Source organism: Nomascus leucogenys, chromosome 13 (assembly GCF_006542625.1).
Source record: "Nomascus leucogenys isolate Asia chromosome 13, Asia_NLE_v1, whole genome shotgun sequence".
Taxonomy (NCBI): Eukaryota; Metazoa; Chordata; class Mammalia; order Primates; family Hylobatidae; genus Nomascus; species Nomascus leucogenys.
Window position 1 is genome coordinate 45,064,322 of NC_044393.1, and position 23,090 is coordinate 45,087,411.

A 23,090-nucleotide genomic window follows, 5' to 3' on the forward strand; every position below is an offset into this window, starting at 1 on the left:
TTTCTTCTTTTTAGCACATTCTTGGGTAAGTTTAGTGCTCTTTTTTACCTGTCTGGGATGTTCTTATACTTTGTTTTTTTTTTTGGTTGTTGTTGTTGTTGTTTTTTCTGATACTCTTCCTGTAAAACTGTTTCAGCATTGTGTTATTTTTTTCTAGTATATCTACTTTGGCTACTAATGTCTATTTCCTCCCCCTAGCTTTACTATTCTACCATCTTAATCATCCCATTTTATCTTCTAGTATGTTCTCTTCGACGTTAATAGCAGCTCCATATACTGAGTGATCAGTATATATATATATATGTGTATATATACACATATATATATACGTATATATATGTGTATATATACACATATATATATACGTATATATATGTGTATATATATACATATATACGTGTATATATATATATATACACACACATATATATATATATATATATATATATATATGTATATATATAAAGCTCAGGGCTTTATCCAGATGATTTCTGCTACTGTGTTTCTCATAGCGATCCCAGGAGGGTGGCACTGCCATTTTCACTTTGCAGAGGGAGGAGAGCAAGGCCCATGGGGATGAGGAAATGCTTTGCCTAAGATGACAGAAATAGTTGGCAGCAGAGCCGTGATATGAGCTCTGGTCTAGTGACTTAAGCCCTGCCTTCACACTCTGCCAAGCTGACAATGCACTTCAAAAATCTTCCTTTATTTTGACTCTTCTTTTGAACATTTGTAGCAGGAAGCAAAAGAGTTGAGAGGGGAGTCCTCGGCTGGGGGCCAGAGGTTATTGTCCTGCCAGCCCTGCCACCATTCCTCCTGCCCCCTGCAGGAATGAATCCCCTGATCCTGCCACAGCTGCACTTCCTAAGTCTAAATGCTTTAAACTGGATGACCGCATGCACTCTGGATGAAAATCTTCACCCTGCTCCCAGGATGAAACCTTTGCCTCTGCTGACACAAGTGTAATGGTTGAAATGATGCTGGTTTTTCATTAAAAACGGTAAGTATCTTGATGGAAGAACTACACAGTTGAAAAACCAGGTCTCTGGTCTACAAAACTTCAGAGGGAAGGAGGGAGCTAGCCAACAAGACCATGGTACAAGGAGGAAAAAACACACAAAGAAGATCACAACTCGGGATGGGAGGGACCATCACCATGACTCCACAGGTTGAATCTTCTTGTTAACCTCTTGATACGGTTTGGCTGTATCCGCACCTAAATCTCACCTTGAACTGTAGTTCCCATAATGCTCACATCGTGGGAGGAAGCTGGTGGGAGGGAATTGAATCATGGGGGCGGTTTCCCCCCTGCTATTCTCATGATAGTGAGAAGGTTCTCACAAGATATGATGGCTTTATAAGGGGCCTCCCCTTTCACTCGGCTCTCATTGTTCTTTCCTGCTGCCTTGTGAAGAAAGACGTGTTTGCTTCCCCTTCCACCATGATTGTAAGTTTCCTGATGCCTCCCCAGTGCTGCAGAACTGTGAGTCAATTAAACCTCTTTCCTTTATAAATAGTCTAGTCTCAGGTATGTCCTTATAGCAGTGTGAGAATGGACTAATACACCTCTTGTCAAAACTCTCTGGAAGGAGAGACAGCAAAGGGTCCTTATCCAGGCAACCAGATCCTTTGTTTTTTAAAACTGTCAACCTGGCCCTGATGTCATCACCACCAAACAGTCTTATTCCATCATGCAAGGGCATCAGCAGGAATTTCTAGTGATGAGGCTAAAACAGGGAGCCAGAAACAAATGTCAACCATTTTTTGAAGGGTATGACTGCACTACTGATGCTGCAGTCATTTTTCAAGCTATTTCATCCCTGCAATAATTTACAAAAGGTAGGCTTTGACCACTTGTCCATCTATTTCTGCACGTGATCACTGAGCATTATCAGTGGTCACCTGTGGCCCAGTGGACTGAGGTGCCACCATAAATGCATTAAGTCTTATGGTGCTCTTGAAAAGATTAGAAAAAAAAAAATGATACAGCATAGTGGTCACAGCCTGAACAGGGGAGCCAGGCTGCCTGAGTCTGGATCCTGCTTCTGCCCAGCTGTGACCTTGGGTACTTTACCTCTCTCTGTTACTGTGTGTGCATCTGTCATAAAAATAGCAAATGTTAATAAAAGGTCATGTGCAATGTTATTGTTATTATCATTATTACTTAGGCAGGAGAAACCAAAAAGAACTGCAGGACTTCCACAGTCAGTGGGTGGAATAAGAGAGTTTCTTACTACAGAAGCTTGAATCACTGCACTCACTTCCCATTGACTATTGTAAGGAGAAACTCTGTCATTCCATCCACCATCACTAACCTTCTTGAAACCCTGCTTTCTTCATCTTACTTTAAAACTTTTACATGCAGCCATAAGAAATAATGAAATCATGTCCTTCGCAGCAACATGGTTGCAGCTGAAGGTCATTACCCTAAGCGAATTAACGCAGGAACAAAAAAACAAATACTGCATGTTTTCACTTGTAAGTAGGAGCTAAACAATGGGCACTCGTGGACATAAAGATGGTAACAATAGACACTGGGGACTTCTAGGGAGGGGAGAGAAGGAGCAGGGTATGGGTTGAAAAACTGTTGAGTACTATGCTCAGTACCTGGGTGATGGGATCAATTATACCCCAAACCTCAGCATCATGCAATATGCCCAGGCAACAAACCTGCATATGTACCACCCCCTAAATCTAAAATAAAAGTTGAAATTATTTTTTAACAACTCCACTTTTGCAAGCTCACCACTGTTTCAGGGATGGGCACAAAATTCTTTGCCTCCATCTTTCCACCCTAGTCACCAATAATGATACGAGTTGATTTACTTATTGTCTCTAGAAGGAGACTTCACCATCTTCCCTCCTTCCCACCTCTATTCCCAGCCAGTGCTCTGACCCCCTTGCCTATCCCCAATCCCAGCATCCTCCAAAGCTCATCTCCACCCTACACCCTCCAGTGACTCTTCTCTCCCAACTTCCCTTCCCAGGAACCCAATGATGGGATTATCACCGGATATATATTGTCCAGTTCTGGTGCTAATTCTTATGGCCAAGGTGTGGCATCTTCCCAACCAGGGAAAATCCTCTTTAGGGACACAGAAGGAATTCTGTAGCAGTTCTTTAGCATGTAGCCCAACAGTAATAGCCAACGTGAACTGGGCCCTTACCCTGTGCTGAGACCTTGCCAAAGGTCCCATTTATACTGACAGCAGTGAAGGGCAGAATTTTTATGCCCAAGGGGCAGCATCTGGGCAGTCTGAACCTATGGTCCCATGCTGGTGGCATCACAGCCCCTCTACTTAGCCTTCTAACTCTACTGACTAAGAAACTGGCAGTCACTTCAATGCTAAGCCTTGGTTTTCTCATGTACGAAAAACAGGTAGGGACAAGAATAGCTGCGAGATACAAATGACGCACTAAAGCCTGCTCTCTGGGGCACACTAAGTTCTTAGGAAGTGTTTGTTCTCCACGTGAGCCCTCAGAACCTTGGCAGAAAAAGCCTAGAACATTCTGCTGCCTTCCAGGAACAACTCACTTCCCCACTTAACCTGCCAAAAGAGTGTTGCTAATAAGAGGTGGTGGCTTTTCTCTGTAAAAAGAGTCCTTGATGATATTGGCTAAAAATAATTTGTAAAAAATTCTAGGAGAGACTAGTCAACAAATCCATTTTCAAACATTTTGCCAAAAATAAAAGGTTGCATCAATATTTATTAACAGACATTTTAAATAACAGAAAAATAATTCAATAACCTAATCATTTAAGTGAATGAAGACAGCAATCACACACAATCAACTGTGCACCATAGTTTATTTATACGATGGACACAAAAATATTACTCTATAGCTAAAAACATCAGGAATAAAGGTTCTGAAAGACCCAGAGCCCTAGGCCTGCTCATGAACCTCAGCAGCCCATTAACAAAGTTATCCATAATCATACCTCAACACGAATTCTTCTGGGAAAAACAGAAAAACATCCAAATCTTGGAGTTCTGAAGAGGCTCTCTCTTAAGCCCTTCCCCAAAATGGATAAAGAGGAACTTGTTCTGCTAAATGCATTCCTTGGGGTAATTGATAATTTATGATCTTGCATCAGCCCGAGTGCTAATGATAAAGTATGACATCAGCCTCACATAGTCTCAAATGGCAGATGACAATGTCCAGCCCCACAGAAACAAAACACCCCAGCTATGGAAAACAACTCATGTAGTCAAATGTTTCAACGTGACTGTTCTGAGGCAATGAGCGCCACCTGTCAAAGTCAGGATGCAAGGAGAGCCACTGTGAATTTGGCACAGCAGCGCCATGTGCCCTGGCGTTGACATGCCACACAGTGTTCCAGTGGTGATGATGATGCGGAGTTTACAGATCAACACAGAGTGCAATGGAAATAGTACAATTCTCTGAGTGAAAAGCAAAGTTACTTTATATCTTCCATTCAGAATGTGTCTTGGAGGGGGCAGCAATGTGCTTGTTAATGTCATCAATTATACAATACTTTATTTTAACTTCCCTGGAGGAAACAAAAGGTCCACCTCATACTTATCAATCTCTCAGACACCCAGATTTCCATCAGATTCTGAAAACTGTGCCATGTGAAATGGAGTTGAACCTACACCTTAAGGAAATCAACCCCCTTTCAGGACACCCTACTTGGGAAATGGGTGTCTTCTAAGTCCACAGCTAGAAATGAGCTGGTAGCTCTCACTGGCTTTCTGGGAGGTGGGGAGAAGTGAGGACGAACTCCCTCAGCACTTCCACCAGTCGGATAGCTGGGCTTGCTAGGAGCACCGCGACGTCCAGAACATGCAGAACTCTCCCTCGCAGCCTGATGGGTCTCTGGGTGACACGCAGATCCTGAGATTGCTTCATCGCCTCCAAGGCCTGGCTGCTGCACTGCATGATTACGGCCCCAGAGGAAAACCTGCAGGCCTGCTTCCCTCAAGTCTGAGAGGTGTGCATCACTTCCCTGCCAGCACAGAAACCACTGCGAATGCACAGATGGAAAGCTCACACTTAAGGACTGGAGTGACAGCAGCAGCAGCAGCAGGCCACCTCCGCATCCAGAATCCTGGCACGGCCTCCTCGTTCCTGTCTGATGATATTCTCCATATCCGGAGAGGATTTGCATTCCACTAGCTGGACTTTCAAGTGTACAGTTGTAAAATGTACAACTGAATGTTGTCACTTCAAACACCATAAATATATTTCTTCAAACCTGTGTGTGTGTGTAATTTAAGAAACCAGTGAATTAAGAAAACAAGTCATAGAAAATCTAATTCAGTGGTAGTGATAGAGAATGCAGTGTGTTCTAGTTAAGCTAACTTTTTACCATGAACACTATCTCAACATGGGGTAGGAGAACCTAAGATTGGCACCAACTAGATTTTCCTTTTACTTCAGGTATGCAAAACCAAGCAGCTTTTTTCTTTATAAGATCTCTTGTGACCTCTAGTGGTCTTCTTTAAGAAAATCAAATCTATCATTTCTAAACTCCATATAGTATTCCACTGTAGAACTTCAAAATGGGTTTTGGAGTCATTTAGCTTCTAGTCCTTGGAAAACGTCATGATTTTAAAAATTATGAAGGGTTTTAAGCTCAAATTTGTCATGTGCTTTTCAAAGCACATCTGATCTAAACGTCCATCTGGGGCTAGTATGGCTCCAGCTGGATCGTTAACCAAGGTCAACTTGCTGGTCATTTCAAAGTCTTACTCATGAAGATTGTTGGGGGAAATCTGTAATTTCTCTACCCCTTCTTTTGGAATGCTTTAGGATATTCAGAACAAACATCAGAACGTTTATTCATATGAAATTGCTCAGAAGTCAAGTTTAAGTGGATTTCTAAAAAGCATGACATGAGACTATCAAATGCTTCATAAAAATGATTGCCTTAAGAGTTAAAACTTTGTAACTATAAACCACCAATCTTAAATCTTAAAGAATGTTTTCTTCATCTGTTTTTTTTTAATTTCAATAGTTTTGGGAATACAGGTGGCTTTTAGCCACACGGATGAGTTCCTTAGTAGTGAATTCTGAGATTTTAGTGCACCCATCACCTGAGCAGTGTACACTGTACCCAATAGGTTGGATTTTATTCCTCACCCCCTCCGAACCTCCCCCTCCCCAGCCCTCACAGTCCACTATGTCACTCTGTATGCCTTTGTGTCCTCATAGCTTAGCTCCCACTTGCAAGTGAGAACAGACGGTATTTCGTTTTTCATTCCTGAGTTACTTCACTTAGAATAATGGCCTCCAGCTTCATCTAAGGTGCTGCAAAAGACATTATTTTGTTCCTTTTTATGGCTGAGTAGTATTCCATGGTGTATAAATATCACATTTTCTTTATCCACTCATTGGTCGATGGGCACTTAGGTTGGTTCCATATCCTTGCAATTGTAAATTGTGCTGCTATAAACGTGTGTGTACATATATCTTTTTCATATAACAACTTATTTTCCTTTGGGTAGATTCCCAGTAGTGGGATTGCTGGATCAAGTGGTAGCTCTACTTTTAGTTCTTTAAGGAATCTCCACACTATTTTCCATAGGTTGTACTAATTTACATTCCCACCAGCAGTGTAAAAGTATTCCTTTTCACCACATCCATGCCAACATCTGCTGTTTTTTGACTTTTAAATTACGGCCATTCTTGCAGGAGTAAGGTAGTATCTCACTGTGGTTTAATTTGCATTTCCCTGATGATTAGTGATTTTTCATCTATTTTAAAAAGCAACAAGGTTGAACAAATTTAATCAACCATTGTTATCAACAAAGAAGCAATACTCCACTAAGGGAACCAGTTATTTCACAACATTGTTTGAAAGCACATAATCCTTTCCTTGGCCAAGTGTCCTCCCAGCCCCAGGAGGACTTGAAAAAGACAGGTTTTCCCCCAGAAAAAGAGCATGCCAGTAGTTTCTAAATCTGAAAACAACTCAAATCCACCACGGATGATTAATCAAGCCCACTGTAGATTTTAAAGGTGTGTCCAGAAGTAGCTATGCTTTATTTCAGATAGTATGAAAAGTACAGAACAGTAACTTCACTAATTACTGTCTAAGTAGATGGGCAGATTACAACATAATTTTCCACAATGGGACAGGGGATTACAGTGTTAATTCATTGGTTTTGAATGTGTCACTAGCCAAATGGCTGAAGGATAATTACATCCCCAAACCCTTCACTGGTTCAGTGTCTTACGAATTGTGTTCTTCACCATTAACTATCAGTGCAAGTAACTATCGTTGAAACGGATGTCAAAAAATACATGTGAGGGAAATAAGAGAAAGGAGGCAGCCTACGAAGCACACAGCCATGCCCGTTTGATATTCTGTAGTCTCCATTTTTCTAGCGTTGTTAAGGAGGGAGGTAGTCCACACAACTGCATTCTCCAGATACATGAAATTGTGTGCCTGCAAGTGTCAAAACTCGAATCTGAACATGTGGATAGAGGGCTTTCTAAAATGTGCCACACTCTCTACCTTCTGCAGGCAAAGGCACTGACTGCCATACTGTCACCATTTCCACATGAATTCACTACTGTCCACTTATCTTCTAATAAACATCCCTTCCTCACTGCAAAGTACCCCCATCACCTCTTTGCTATCATTCCTCTTGTGTTTTGCTTCTTTCAGATTTTCTATGGGCACACCATCAGGGGCTGTATGTGCAAGACCTCAGGTTAAGGTATCCAGGTTTATTTCAAGTTTTGTGAACCTTGTCCACTCAAGGTTATACTCCATAGCACTCAAGTTTTCAAGAGAAAAAAGGAAGAAAAGAAGCAAGGGGGGCAGGAAAGGAGGGAGAAAGGGAGGCCAAACCATAACCATCTGTTACCAAATGCTTACTGGGAGCCAGGCACTGGGCTGAGCACATCCCACACCTTTTCTCCTGCACCTGCATCCTGAGTGACAAGTAGGGTATTAGTGACTAAATTAACAGACAATACCTTATTAAAAAGTGAAAGCGCGGCGGCTCACGCCTGTAATCCCAGCATTTTGGGAGGCCGAGGCGGGCGGACCACAAGGTCAGGAGATCGAGACCATCCTGGCTAACGCGGTGAAACCCCGTCTCTACTAAAAATACAAAAAATTAGCCGGGCGTAGTGGTGGGCACCTGTAGTCCCAGCTAGTCAGGAGGCTGAGGCAGGAGAATGGCGTGAACCCGGGAGGCGGAGCTTGCAGTGAGCAGATATCACGCCACTGCACTCCAGCCTGGGCGACAGAGCAAGACTCCGTCTCAAAAAAAAAAAAAAAAAAGTGAAAGGAATGGGGAATTTTTGGATGGGCTGCTTCTATACATGTCATTTCCAGTGTTGGATTTATATACAAGTTTTCTATTACAATAGTCCCTTGCTGAATAACTAAGTTGAAAGTACTTAGGCCCTACAAACCTCCAGAAAATGATAATTCCCAAGATACAAATCAGGTATCCTGACTGAAACTTAAGAAAATACTTTTAGAAATTTGCCTTTGTCGGTTGTAAGCAACTCATATCTATCCCCTGCCCAATCCTTTGGAATTGTCTAGAATTGCCTACTTTGTAGGAATATGTTTAATCATCCAGTAGGATGATAGCTTAACTGGAAGTTACTTTAAATTCAAGTATTTTATTCATTTAAAATGGAACCCGTAAAATGGCACTCAAACTCTCACATATTTAGACAAATGCAATTTAAAGCAACAAAATACTATTTTGGCCTAACAGATCGGGAATCTTTTTTTTTTTTTTTTTTTTTTTTTGAGACGGAGTCTTGCTCTGTCGCCAGGTCGGAGTACAATGGCACGATCTCGGATCACTGCAACCTCCGCCTCCCAGGTTCAAGAGATTCTCCTGCCTCAGCCTCCCGAGTAGCTGGGACTACAGATGCAGGCCAGCACGCCCAGTTAATTTTTGTGTTTTTAGAAGAGATGGGGTTTCACCATGTTGGCCAAGATGGTCTCAATCTCTTGACCTCATGATCTGCCTGCCTCAGCCTCCCAAAAGTGCTGGGATTACAGGTGTGAACCACTGCGCCCGGCCAGAAAACAGTTTTAATAACTGAAAACACTCAGCACTGATGAAGACGTAAGGAAACAGAACTCTATTTGGTCAGAATATAAATGGATATGATATTTACGTTGAATAATTTGGTGGCATCTATTTTTAAATCTTAGCATTTGCAAACATCTGGGTAATTCCTACTGTGAATTCCACATCTAGTTATCTACTGTACACTACTATATATGAATGCTGGATGATACATGTACAATGCTGGTTACTACAGTATTATTTTTTATAGAAAAAGTGGTAAATTTTTTACAGGAAACAACTTAAATTAAATTTCCATAAATAAGCAATAGCTAAATGAATTGTATTAGGGCCACATGATGGTCAGGCCGTCATGGACCAGGCAGCCATCAGAAAAGAATGAAATTGATCTCTAAAGATGATAAATGATGAGATGCTATGTTAAGTGAAAAATATAATTAACAGAACATATGATCATGGACATATATATATGTATATATGTAGAGAGAGTGCATGTATGCTACTATACTTGTGTGTGTATAGTTACATACATAGAAAAATGAAAGAATAAGTTTTTCTTTTAAAAGTTTTATGATTTGAAACTAGAATTCATTTTATTAAATAAACCCATCTCCCAAAAAAATTAGTAAATGGCATAAAAAAATGAGAGATTTTAAAATGAAGACAAAAGTATAACAATTGTTACACGACTTAAAAGATCCTAAGTAATTAATTTGTGGAGATTCTTGTAATTTAAAAACTGCCTACTTGTAAATACTTTGAAGGTAACATTTCTTTAAAAAATATAATTTCCTGAAGGACAGGAGGGTCTATTTGCCTCCACTGACACTAACAAGAGACACTTTATAAATCAGGAATAAAAATTTGAAAGGCGTGAGAGAACCAATTAAAAATGTCATTTCACACACAAAATTCCATTTCTTCAGACTGCCTTTGGCTTGCATTAGTATTTGTATCATTATCAAAGAGTTTTATAAAGAGAGGATTATTTAGCTATTAATAAAAAGAAAGTAATGAAAGATCATTTTATATGAGGAATTTTCTTCTGTCAAACTAAATTAGGTAGATAATAAGTATCTGAAGTTAATCTGCTTCTTGGTGAACTTCGTTAAGAGACATGCTGCCCTGCTCTCAGAAGGCAAATAAAATGCTCCACATGGATAGGAAAAACGGGATCGCATTACACTGTTTGCACAATGTTCAGCATCTGCAGGTAGATTTCTGGCCTCCCTCTCTCTGCTTCCCTTCAGCACAAAACTTCCCTAAAGAGCAGTGACTTTCTCCAGCAAAAAGGAAAAAAAAAAAAGCAGTGACTATTCCTTTGCTTTCACTTCCTTACCTCCCATTTATTCCGCTCACTGCAATTTGGCCTCCCCTGTGAAACTCTGCCCTTCAAGGAGTGACAAGACCACACCCCAAACCAAGAGTTCAGAAGTAGGGCACTGGTTACTGAGTGGCAAGGTTGGCACAGAGGAGCCAAAGGGATGAGCTTGAGAGAAAACTGAGGACTAGGTCCTGAGGAAGGCAGAGTTCACAGTCATGAGAACAAGAGAAAAAGAGGAGAAAAAGAGCAAATCAGGCTGTGGGTTGGGGAGAGGCCAATGTCTGGGCAGGAGGGCCCCGTTCCTCTCACCCAAAGTTCATCTGATTTTTCTTTAATAGATATGGAAGCATCCAAGTTACCTATTTTTTCTTAAATGAGTTTTGGTAATTTGTGTTTTCAACTGAGATGGCCCATTTTTATCTAAATTGTTGGATTTATCGACATTGAGTTATCTGTAGTGTCCCCATATTAATCTTTTAATGCCTGTAGGATCTGTAGTGACACCACCTCTTTCATTCCTGGTACTGGCAATTTGTCTTTTTTCTTGGTCAGTTTGGCTGGAAGTATCAGTTTTATTCATCCTATCTGTGCCTTTTTAAATTGCGAAATCTAATGGCTTCTCTCAATAATTTCATTTCCCTGCATCTTTTGCCACTTTATGAGTCTTAATTTCTTCTGTATTCCTCTCCCTCTCTTCTAGTTTTCTTTTTTATTATTCATAGCTCATTTTCATCTTTCAAAGTTCTGCCCTGGTCCTGTGCTTTTTCACTGTACAATATTCCCCTCAGCAAGACAACCTCCTTTATTTCATGATCTCCCCACTTACCGACAAACTGACAACTCACAAATGTGTATCTCAAACCTGGCTTCTCCCTCTGTTTCTATTTCCTACCTTCTCCTGTATATTTAAATCTATTATTTCTGCCTTCAGTTAATGAAAGCACCATTTCCCCTAAACTTGAAAACCCTGAATTACCATAAAATCCTCATCCCTTAACTCTTCCATCCAACTGGTAGCCAAGCGCTACTCTCTAACATGTCTCTCCGTATCTATGCACCTGGCCTGATCCTTTCCCTACCATGTAAACCAAAAATAAAATTCTAAGCTCCCCCAAACCAATGGAATGGACTCCTCCTCTCAGCCAAGGGTATTCTAAAATAAACCTGAAATACCAGTTCAGCGCATGATGGGGCTGGGTGGTCGGTCATGCCTCATTATACTTTCCCTTTGGAATTCAGGCACGCTTGACCAGGATTAACATGAAAACAGAGACCCTAAGAATGACAGAACAGACTCTTTGTAGGAATAAGATACAAACATGACAGCAGGGCAGGCCCTGAAATAAATTGAAGTATTTTACCCCAAAATATATTTCTTTGACATACTTTGAAATGGCCCTGCAAAGCTGTCTCTTCTGAGAAAATTCTACATTCTGTGGTGAATCCCCTTCCCTTTCCAGACATTTTTCCTGATCCAAGAGAGAATTAACTAAGAGTTAGGCATATTTTTAAGTCTGATAAAAAATATTTACAATCTATTCTCTCTGAAGCCTGCTACCTGGAGGCCTCATCTGCACAATAAGAACCTTGGTCTCCACAACCCCTGTCTTAACCCAGATACTCCCTCATATTAATTCCAGGTCTTTAGATTAAACCCTTTCAATCAACTGCCAATCAGAAAATCTTTGAATGTGCCTATGACCTGGAAGGCTCTTCCCTGCTTTGAGTTATCCTGTCTTTCCAGACTGAACCAATGCACATCTTACATTTATTGATTTGTGTCTTATATCTCCCTAAAATGTATAAAACCAAGCTGTAACCCAACCACTTCAGGCACGTGTTCTCAGGACCTCCTGGGGCTGTGTCAAAGCCCTGGTCACTTGTATTTGGCTCAGAATAAATCTCTTCAAACATTTTACAGAGTTTGACTCTTGTTGTCAACAACTTGGATCTCTGTGACCTGTCGCTGCTAGAATTCCAGCCTGTGTCATGATCTCCATGATCTTGGTTTCTATCTCTATCTGATTCCTATCTCTATGGATGCTTTTCACCCATTTTGTATATCACAAAAGTGTAATCAGCAGTACTGTATATGCTTTTTGTTTCTAAGTCTGCCTTCACTCAGCATAAACCTTCTGAGATTGATTCATGCTACTATATGTAAATGGTTCACTCCACCGAATTGCTGAGTAGCATCCACTGTATGGATGTACCACAGTTTATAAGGGTAAACAACATTAACTGGTGGATGGACATTTAGAGGGGTGTTTTTGGGCGGAGGAGCAGTTGTAATGAAGCTGTCTTCATCTCTCTCTGTGCATCCCGCTTCTCAGCTATCAACATGACAGTTAACTGAAGATGAGTCTCTCCCCACCACTTAACTCTAAGCCCCTTTGACATAATAATATTTAATATTTCTTGGGCCCTTACATATGGCAGGAAGTGTGCTAAGTGCTTGACATTCATTAGCTCACAATCATCACAATCTTGTGCTGTCGACAATATGCTTACACCCACTGATAGAGGGAACTTACACCCCCACAGAGGTCACGTTCCTTTTGTAAGTTAACCCACCTGGTGAGCAGGAGAGCCAAGATCAGAATCCAGATCTATCTGATGTGAGCATTACAAACTCTTAACAACGATGCCGTTCTACTGCTACATGCCTGGTAAATCATAGGCTCTGTGACCTGTCGCTGCTAGAATTCCAGCCTGTGTCATGATCTTCATGATCTTGGTTTCTATCTCTATCTGATTCCTATCTGTATGGATGCTTTTCACCCATTTTGTATATCATAGGCTCCCTATGATAAAAACTTTATAAAGTTTTTAAAACTTTTAAAATGCTTTTCTAAAGAAAGTCAGCATTCCTCAAACACAGCAATGGCTGATCCCAAAAGATACAATTTATTCTTCACTGATAAGCCAAGCAACCACCTCTGCGAGATGATTTCATAATGCGTTCTTATTTCTAAACAGCCACTCTACATTGCTCATGGTTTTTGTGAGTCAGAACTCTGGCAGGGCTCAGCTGGGCATCCTCACTTGGAGTCTCTCATGTGGCTGCAATCAGATGTCAGCTATGCTGTAGATATATGGGGCTCTCCTGGGCTGGGCATCCACAATGGCTCACTCACACAGCGGACAGTGGAGGCTAACTGTCAGCGGGAGCCCAGCTGGGGCTGTCAACCACCCCTCCCCTTGTGAACATGTGGCTTCTCCAGACTTCTTACATATGGCTGGCTCCTCCAGAGCAAGCATCCTGAGAGAGCCAGGCAGAAGCTTCCCAGCCTCACAAGTCCCAGAGCATCCCTTTGGCCACGGTCTACTGGTCAAAGCAGTCAAAACCCACCCAGCTTCAGGAAGAGAGGATGGAGCGCCCAAGGCTTGAAGAGAGGAGTGGCAAGGTCACATCAAAGAGTAGCCTGCGGGGTGGAAGGTAGTGTGGCAGCCATCTTTGGAAAACACTGCCACAGCCATCTCCCTAAGACTGCTGGACTTGGGGCACCTGATGGTAGAGACCTTCAATTTGGAAAACCCCTCTTTGGGGTCAACAGCATCCTCATTCACTGAATGTCAGAAAATAGGTGGGTTTTACCGGGAAAATTGAATAGGCAGGTTCATTTTTAAGCTTGTTTTATTTGAAAGTTATCTTACTGGTGTGGAACCTAGGATTGTGTGTTTTCAGAAACCCCTGAGGAGTCAATGCATAATGTTATAGCCACATAGAACCAAATGAGTATCATCAGATAGTCCTGCAAATAATGTCATTAAGGGGAACTATAAAGACATCCAAATGAAGTAATGCTTATGGGTATTGTAAAAAATTTTGATCTAAGCTATAGTCACTTAGCATTGGTAGTTTAAAGAGTCTTGGGAAGATGACTGTCCCAGTGAAGCTTAGGTCACACAAGGCATGACTCCAACTGTACCTGGCTTTGCGAACGTGCAGCTGAGGATAGTGGCTGTGCCTGTGACATATATGCACTGCAAAGTCTTCCTCATACGTCAGACACGGGATGTTCCCCACTTGGTCAAAAACAGTTATGAGAGTTGAGCCTAAATCACAGAGATAAAGAAACATGTCCTTATTTATCAAGAAATAAATTTGGGATGTCAGAACAAAATGTAGTTTCCATTCTAAATTGTGCTTTAATTGTTCTAATAAAATATGCACATGGTACATTGAGGACCTGGAGACCATTCTTATTTCTCATTCCCCAAAGCATCATTCTGGGAGTGAATTTTCAATGTTTGCTACTGGGGACCAGAGGTGGTTGGGCGGGCCTTACCTAGGCTCATGTAGGATGGCACGATGAGAAATATGAAGTGCAGCTCTGGCACTGCCTTATACACGGTTCTGGTGAGGAAAGAGAGGGTGGGGCGGTGTTAATAACAAAGCAATCCCATCAGCTGGCACTTGATGAAGACAAATGCTGTCGCTAAAAAGGTGAGGTGTTCCTAAATCCACATGGGCTCCTTTGCTCCCCACCTGCAATGGCAAGAACAGCCTCAAGGCAATTTCTTTTTCTTCTCTCCTTTTCCTTGGGTTCTAAAGGGCCCCTTTTCGATCTGTCCCATGGAGGCAGAGAGAATAAAGGGTGCCATGTTCATATGGCACACCAGATTTCTGCTAATATTAACCTTTGACCTGGCATCTGGACGGTCTGGTGTGACATTACAAAGTGACTTGAAAGCTGTGACCACCACCCCCAAATGTCTGTGCAGGCTGTCAGAGGCTGTCAGAGACACATCGCCATGACTCGGTAGCCCTGCTGGTCATTTTCCATGCATCCTATTATTCAGGATGCTTTGAAGTCTGTCATGTTAATAAACATTTCTAAAGATAAGATGAAGAAAAGCAGTTTTTAGAAATGTCTAAGCTTGTGACACTTAATTCTTCTCCTTCTCCCATCACCCTAAATCCATTTCTTTAAATTACTGCACTACCTGTTTGCCTCAAATGATAACAGCATGCAGAATGGACAACAGATTCAAAGAACTATCTTTTTTCAGAAATATCATTGCTATTCAAAGTAAATATTTTAATATAGCCACAAATTACAAGCAAATTAAACACCCCAAATAATTTAATGTCTTTTAAAAAATATTTCAAAACTATCCACACAGTCTCTTTCATGTTCACCACTGCACGGCCATATCCACTCACCGAAGAATCTCTTTGCAACAGCCAACAGAATACTCATCCACAGCCACAAAGAGGTGCATGAACAACGTATTCAGGGGCTGCAGAAGAAAAGAGAACATGGATTAAAGACTGAGTCAGCATTTGGGCTAGGTCAGCGCAGGGTGGAAGAGAGGTTTCGGGGCATCCACAGACACAGAACAGCCTGGCATTTAGGGTTGATATTTTATGTCTAAGTGATGCAACACCCAGGCGGCATTTGAGCTGTCTCACTGACTCCGTTTGCCGCCTTCTGTCCTCCTCACTCAGAATTATTCAAGGAAACAGGGACTGTAAATGAGTCCAGAGCGCCCGCCCTTCCTCCTGCCCTCACGAACGAGCTGCGGGCAGGGAAGAGCCTGCAGGGGAGTGAAATCGATTATTAACTCAGTAGTCTTGTCCTCAGGGGTGTCTATGCCAAGTGAAAGACAATCACCCTTTTCCCGGCGCTCTTGAGTCAGCAGCTGCTGCTCTATTCATGTGACAGGAGGGAGAGATGCTCTTATGAATTTGAAAAATGGAAGGCAGATGCCACGTTCAGAATCCATTGGCTTGTTTTGTTCAACATTCCCAGAGTCAGAATCAAATATTACTCTTGGGATCCAGAAAACCTGGGAGCTGAAAACTCACAGTAGGAAGATTCTAACGAGACTTTCCAGTTAAATCTTCCAAGTTTTAGAAGAGCTTTGTCTCCTCCTTCTGCAGACTTTTAAAGTGGCCTAAATAATGAGTAAGTGGTTCAAACATCCACACATTGGTCCACTCAACTCGGTGCCCCTGTGCTTATGAACAAATCTTCAAATTCTGGAAATAGTGCAGATGTGGACTGGCTGACTGGTGAGGGTGGTGCTGGTACCTATATCAGGACAGCACAGGTGCTGCCTAGGTTTCTTGTTTTTTGAATAATTTTCTAGACAGCTTTGTGGGACCAATGGCACTTCTGTGTGCCTTGCCCCCACTTCTATTGGATGGTGTGTGACTCAGAAGCACTCGGAAAGAATTGTACGGTGCCAAAAAGTGCAAGAGGAAAACCATGTTTTGATTTATGAGCTTGAAAACTCCCAAAAGGCAAACAACACAAACCCCAAAAGTCCAGAAAACGATGACGACGACATGATTTCAAGCACTTGCTGTGTATTCACTCATTTAATCCCACAATAATCTCACTCAACATCTGCCTTACATCCTGAATAGGACCAGCCTCAGGAGCACATGGCTTATTACTTGCTTGATTTGTCTCTCAAATTCTCTCTTCCATCATAAATATTACAATGCAAGATTTATTCTTTAGCTTTAAGATAAAAATCATTATGTCAGCTGCAAATACCCCTGGGATAGGTACTACATTAAGCCTTAAGGCTCTATATTGGTTACATCCAGCAGAAAAGTAATGCAAGCCACAAATGTCATTTTGAATTTTCTAGTAGACACATTAAAAAAGAATAAAGATAAACAGGTGAATTAATGTTTAATATTTAATATTTAACCTAATATAGTCAAATTAGCATCATTTCAACAAGTAATCATTATAAAAATTATTAATAAGATATTTTACACTCTTTTTTGTCTACGAAGTATTTGAAAGCTGGCATATTTTATACTTATGGAACACCTCAATTCAGGCTAGCTACATTTCAAGTGCTCGTTAGTTATGTAAGGCTGGTGGCTACCACATTGGACAACCCAGCACTATACTGTCATAGAAGACAGCTTGAAAAGAAACAAAAGGGACATGTGTTTATGAATAAGAGTGTTAATTTATAATTTTCAGAAAGGTAAAATCATAACCCTAATGCAAATACGAAATAAACATCTATCAGAAGTTTATTCAACTTCAACTTGTCAATTAATGAGGCAACCGGTGAGATGATAAAAATGATTCTTTGCACTTGAAGAGCTGGATACCTCAGGTGATTTACTAGGAAAAGGAAAGAATAAGATTGCTGGATTAGGCCGGGTGTGCTGGCTCACACCTGTAATCCCAAGCACTTTGGGAGGCCGAGGTGGGCGGATCACGAGGTCAGGAGATCGAGACCATCCTGGCTAACATAGTGAAACGCTGTCTCTGCTAAAAATACAAAAAAATTAGCCGGGCATGGTGGCGGGCGCCTGTAGTCCCAGTTACTCGGGAGGCTGAGGCAGGAGAATGGCGTGAACCTGGGAGGCAGAGCTTGCAGTAAGCCGAGATCGTGCCACTGCACTCCAGCCTGGGCGACAGAGTGAGACTCCGTCTCAAAAAAAAAACAAAAAAAAAGATTGCTGGATTAGATACCAAATAGGTCACATCCTGTAAGACAATAAACCATAACCTTTGAGGTTAGCTCTTTCCAGACAGGAATTCTTCACATCCTAATGGACAAAAATCTACAGGCTAATTGCCATTCCTACAGAATTGTAAAACAGGCTAGTCAACCAAAGGTGCAAGCATTGGACTGAAATAATCTTTTTGGTCTATTTCCAAGTTTGGGATAATTTTTCTGACAATAGTCCTTAGGTATACAGGGTGGCAGGGTAGGAGAGAGCACAAAAGATGAGGGGAAGGCACCATCTAGTGAAATAAATGCTGAATAATTTGCTTAGGGGTGTGTGTATGTGTGCACATTCACACACATGTATGGGGGGTGAATTCACTCACACTCATTGGGCATTCCCTTTTCTTCTGACATCAGGGCTCTGGGGACATGCTGCAGAATTCCACCACAAGGCCAGGGTGCTGCCCAGAGTTGCAGCCTCTGGCACTCCACAAAAACTGGGGCCTGTCTCTGGCCTGGCTCTGGCAGGTTGCATGCAGGGAAAGCTCAGACCTGGCATCAGGTACCCAGGCCAGACTCCTGGAAACCACTAACCCAGCTTCTGCTGGCCGACAAGTTGTCATGTGTCGGCAGCTAGAAGACATCAAATAAGCCAAGGTCCATGAGGGCACTTTGAAAATTATAGAATGTGACAGAAGTCTGAGGCTCTGCTGTCATGATTACAAGGGCAAGTGTGTAGATGGCAGGTGCTCTCCTAACATATCAATGACCGTGGACATTGACGCCTGGAGAACAACGTGCGACCTGGAAGCACACGTTTGCCACTTCCACTAATTCCTCCCCCACCCTCATTAGTGGAGCATGATCTGGGCCTTGCCAGCGGCTAGGCAACTTGGCTACTCCCTGCCCTTTCCTATCCCCCCTGGCACTACTCTCAGCCCTCTTTTCCTCCCTACCAGTTCCCTTCACTTTTAACGGTCATGATATCATATACTGCTCAGTCCAAAAGTTGGAAAGACATAATTACAAACACAGGACTTCCCCTCAAGATTCAGGGTGTTCTAACAAGCATTCTGTGTGATTTCTTACTGTGCATGGGATGTCACTGTCGAGCTCCCGGAACACTGACACCCAGTCATCCTGCTTGGCAACATTCCAGTTGGGGTAGTCCAGGAAGGTGGCCTGGGCCATGATCTCCTCCTTGTCATTGCAGAGGGTAACAGCAAGGTTGGCCTTTTCTCTGCAGAAATGATTAAAATTGCAAACATGAATGAGATTACAAAAAGTGAGGTGAGGACATGTCATTTTTTTCCCTCTGGCTACTGGAGCTCAGCAGCCACTGCATGAGGTCTGATAATCTTTGGAAAAGGTGAGAATGATATTGCAGCCATTTTGGGATACATCGTTCAGGACAACGATGTGCTGTCAACTAAACTTGTATTCAAAATGACATTTCATTAGAAAGGTATTACATTTATGATATTGACTATCTACTATCTTTCCCTTGGAGACTGACGAGGAAGGTATTTGACTATACAGTTTTCCCTATCCTCTCCATGTTGCCAGTACCACTGCGTGTGGCCTAAGCATCTATGGTTAGGGTGGCCAAGTGTCTCTCTTTGCCCAGGACTGGGAGTGCCCAAGATATAGGACTTTCATGGCATAAAAAAAAAAATGAAAGTCCTGGGCAAACTAGGATGAATGGGTCAGCTATGCACAGCGGTAAAGCTAACAGTCTAGCTCCGTCTCAGTTACCATTCTCAAGCAATTCCTCCAAACTGTGAGTTCATGTCCCTGGGCTTACTGATTCATTCATATGGAATCTGGGCACCTGGAATATCATCTGACCCAGCTGCAGAAATGGGGACTCTCAGGGGTCTTGCTTAGGCTAAGGTAACCCAGTGAGTTAATAAAGCGAAGAGAGGAGAAGCAGGCTTTCCAGTCTTATTCTGGTGGTTGTCTCAGAGGGACTATCTTGACAATCCCTCCCAACTGCTACCCTGTCTTGTGGCCCATCAAGGCAGCAAGACTTAAAGGCACTTAAAGGCAGCACATAGTTTACCACCCCAAGAACAATTTGTGCATAAATTTAAATGTATTTTTTACTTTCTTAGTGAAATGAAATCTACTGGCATCTTAAGTTGGAGGAAGAAATAGTTAAACATTCACTCAAAACACAAGGAAGGCAGCAGTTACCCATGTTCCTTCTTGAGGAGAACAGGAAGAAGCAAGCATGTAACTGGAGATAGAGGCGGAAAGGAAATGATGGGAGGACAGAAAGTGAGATGGGCTTTCCAGTTATGTTTTTATCACACAAGGAATACATTGTCAGTGCACACAAGAATGAGAAAATCTAAGCAAGAAGAGAGAAAATAAATAATTTGAAAAATCAATTTTAATCCCACCTTCTATAGATAACCAACCACTGTCAACACTTTGGTTTCTGTCTCTCCAGACTTATCTTTTTATGAGGGTAACTATATGTTGAAATATACATCGTGTGTTTTTAAAACTGGAATCTGGCCGGGCACGGTGGCTCACACCTGTAATCCCAGCATTTTGGGAGGCCAAGGTGGACAGATTACATGAGGCCAGGAGTTTGAGACAGCCTGGCCAACATGGTGAAAACCCATCTCGACTAAAAATACAAAAATTAGCCGGGTGTGGTAGTACATGCCTGTAATCCCAGCTACTCGGGAGGCTGAGGCAGAGAATCGCTTGAACCCAGCAGGCAGAGGCTGCAGTAAGCCGAGATTGCACCACTGCACTCCAGCCTGGACGACAGAGCGAGAATCCATCTCAAAAAATAATAATAATAAATAATAATAAAATAAAAATGGAATCCCACAACCTATACTATTTGTAGCCTGCTTTTTCCCACTTGGCAGTGTATCCTTTCACAAGAGCAGTTCACCAAACAGCAGTCTCTCACATACATGCACTTCCTGTACTTTTTTTCTTTAAATCAATTTACTTTGGGCTTAAAATTTTAATAGGAAATATATATCACTACCATAAATGGAAAACCAGTATCTCTTGGTATAAATAGAAGGTAAAGGCCGGGCGCAGTGGCTCACGCCTGTAATCCCAGCACTTTGGAAGGCCGAGGCAGGTGGATCACAAGGTCAAGAGTTCGAGACCATTCTGGCCAACACGGTGAAACCCCGTTTCTACTAAAAATACAAACATTAGCTGGGCGTGATGGCACACGCCTGTAGTTCCAGCTACTTGGGAGGCTGAGGCAGGAGAATGGCTTGAACCTGGGAGGTGGAGGTTGCAGCGAGCCGAGATCGCACCACTGCACTGCAGCCTGGCAATAGAGCAAGTAGCAAGACTCTGTCTCAAAAAAAAAAAAAAAAGAAAGAAAAAGAAAAAAAGAAGGTAACTATAAAAATAAAGATGTAACATTTAAAACAAAAAATTTTTCCTGCATGTAGCAAGTGAAATCCCCTTGGGTACCACCAGATGTACAGGCCTCTTTGGGAAACATTGTGCTGGGGACATCAATCTCAGTGCCTGCAGCCACTGTCCCTTCTCAGAGGAAGTCACAGCAGCCACATATGATCACACTCCTCAGCCACAGGGGAATGAAGCAGGGCTGCTCCTGGTCCAGGGGCCCCATACAAGCACTGGCTATCAAGGAAAGGAGGCAGTAGACTGTCCCGGGTTCCTAGAATACAGTATCCGCACAGGGCTCTTTAGCACAGGGATGCAGTCCCACAACTTCTCACTGAACCCTTCACTTCCGTCTACCTCTAAGTCATCTCCCTCCGGCTCTTGGTCTTCTGGGCTCCTCTGCCCCAGACTCCCAGAGTCATGACCTATGGTCTCAAGCTGAGAGTGCTCCCTCTAAACCAGATGAGAAAATGCACAAGACGCCGTACATGTCAGCTCTGACGATAGTGGTGATGGTAGGGAGGAGGAAGTAGGCAAGAATTTGGGACAGCGCAGCCACCATCCCCTCGGGGAAGCAAAGAACAATGTGTTCCTGGAATCCAATTCTAACGAAATGCATTTATCCATGGGAACCTCAGGATGGTGGTTGGGTCCTATAGTACAATTAGCCCAATACTATATACCACATAGACATTAAAGATTCAGTATGCTTTTGTGGGTTGCCCTGGGAAGCCAGCCGTGAACTACTTTGTTTCAATGGGAAAATGCACTACAGTTTACAAATAGCTGACTGTAAAAAGTAACTTTTGTAGCATTATCCTTTTATGTATATAATTTTCACTTCTTATTACCCCTTAGCCACTAGGTCCTCCATAGCACAGATAAAAATCACCATGGGAACAAAGGGAAAGAAGAGGAGGAAAAGGTAGACGGAGAAGGTAGGTATATATATATATATATATATCTTATATATATAAAGTAATATAAATATATATTATATATAAAATAATATAAATATATATTATATATAAAATAACATAAATATATATTATATATAATAATATAAATATATATTATATATAAAATAACATAAATATATATTATATATAATAATATAAATATATATTATATATAAAATAACATAAATATATATTATATATAATAATATAAATATATATTATATATAAAATAATATATTATATATAAAATATAAATATGTATTATATATAAAATAAATATGTATTATATATAAAATAATATAAATATGTATTATATATAAAATAATATAATATATATATAATAATATATAAAAATAATATAAATATATATAAAATAATATAAATAAATATATATATATATATATTTTTTGAGATGGAGTCTCGCTGTGTCACCCAGCCTGGAGTGCAGTGGCATGATCTTGGCTCACTGCAACCTCCGCCTCCGGGGTTCAAGCGATTCTCCTGCCTCAGCCTCCCGAGTAGCTGTGACTACAGGTGCCTGCCACAACGTCCAGCTAATTTTTGTATTTTTAGTAGAGACAAGGTTTCAACATGTTGGCCAGGATGGTCTTGATCTCTTTTATTTTTTTTTCTTTTTATTTTTTGAGACTGAGTCTCGCTCTGTGGTCTCGATCTCTTGACCTCGTGATCCACCCGCCTTGGCCTCCCAAACTGCTGAGATTACAGGTGTGAGCCACCGTGCCCGGCTGAGAAAGCATATTTTTAAATGTTGGATTTTAAACTGTTCTTTGTAATAAGCCAAATTCAAAGTGAAGGAGCCCTATTAACACACACACACACACACACACGTATGTCACACAAAATGGAAATCAGAGCTCTTCTCGTTAGAGCAATGCCTCATTTATTCAACTGCTTTAGGAAACTTTCCAAGTATAAGCAAAA

General features: G+C 41.6%; 1 protein-coding gene across 1 annotated transcript in view; it reads right to left on the reverse strand.

Moving 5' to 3' along the window:
• Positions 1–23,090, reverse strand: part of CFAP61 (cilia and flagella associated protein 61) — a 319,261-nt gene that overhangs the window by 281,616 nt on the left and 14,555 nt on the right. Inside the window, exons 3-6 of the mRNA XM_030826708.1 lie at positions 18,883–19,033; positions 15,527–15,603; positions 14,649–14,716; positions 14,289–14,415 (exon numbers count right to left, since the gene is read on the reverse strand). Of these exons, the coding sequence (XP_030682568.1) occupies positions 14,289–14,415; positions 14,649–14,716; positions 15,527–15,603; positions 18,883–19,033 (423 nt within the window). The remainder of the gene's footprint in view (positions 1–14,288; positions 14,416–14,648; positions 14,717–15,526; positions 15,604–18,882; positions 19,034–23,090) is intronic.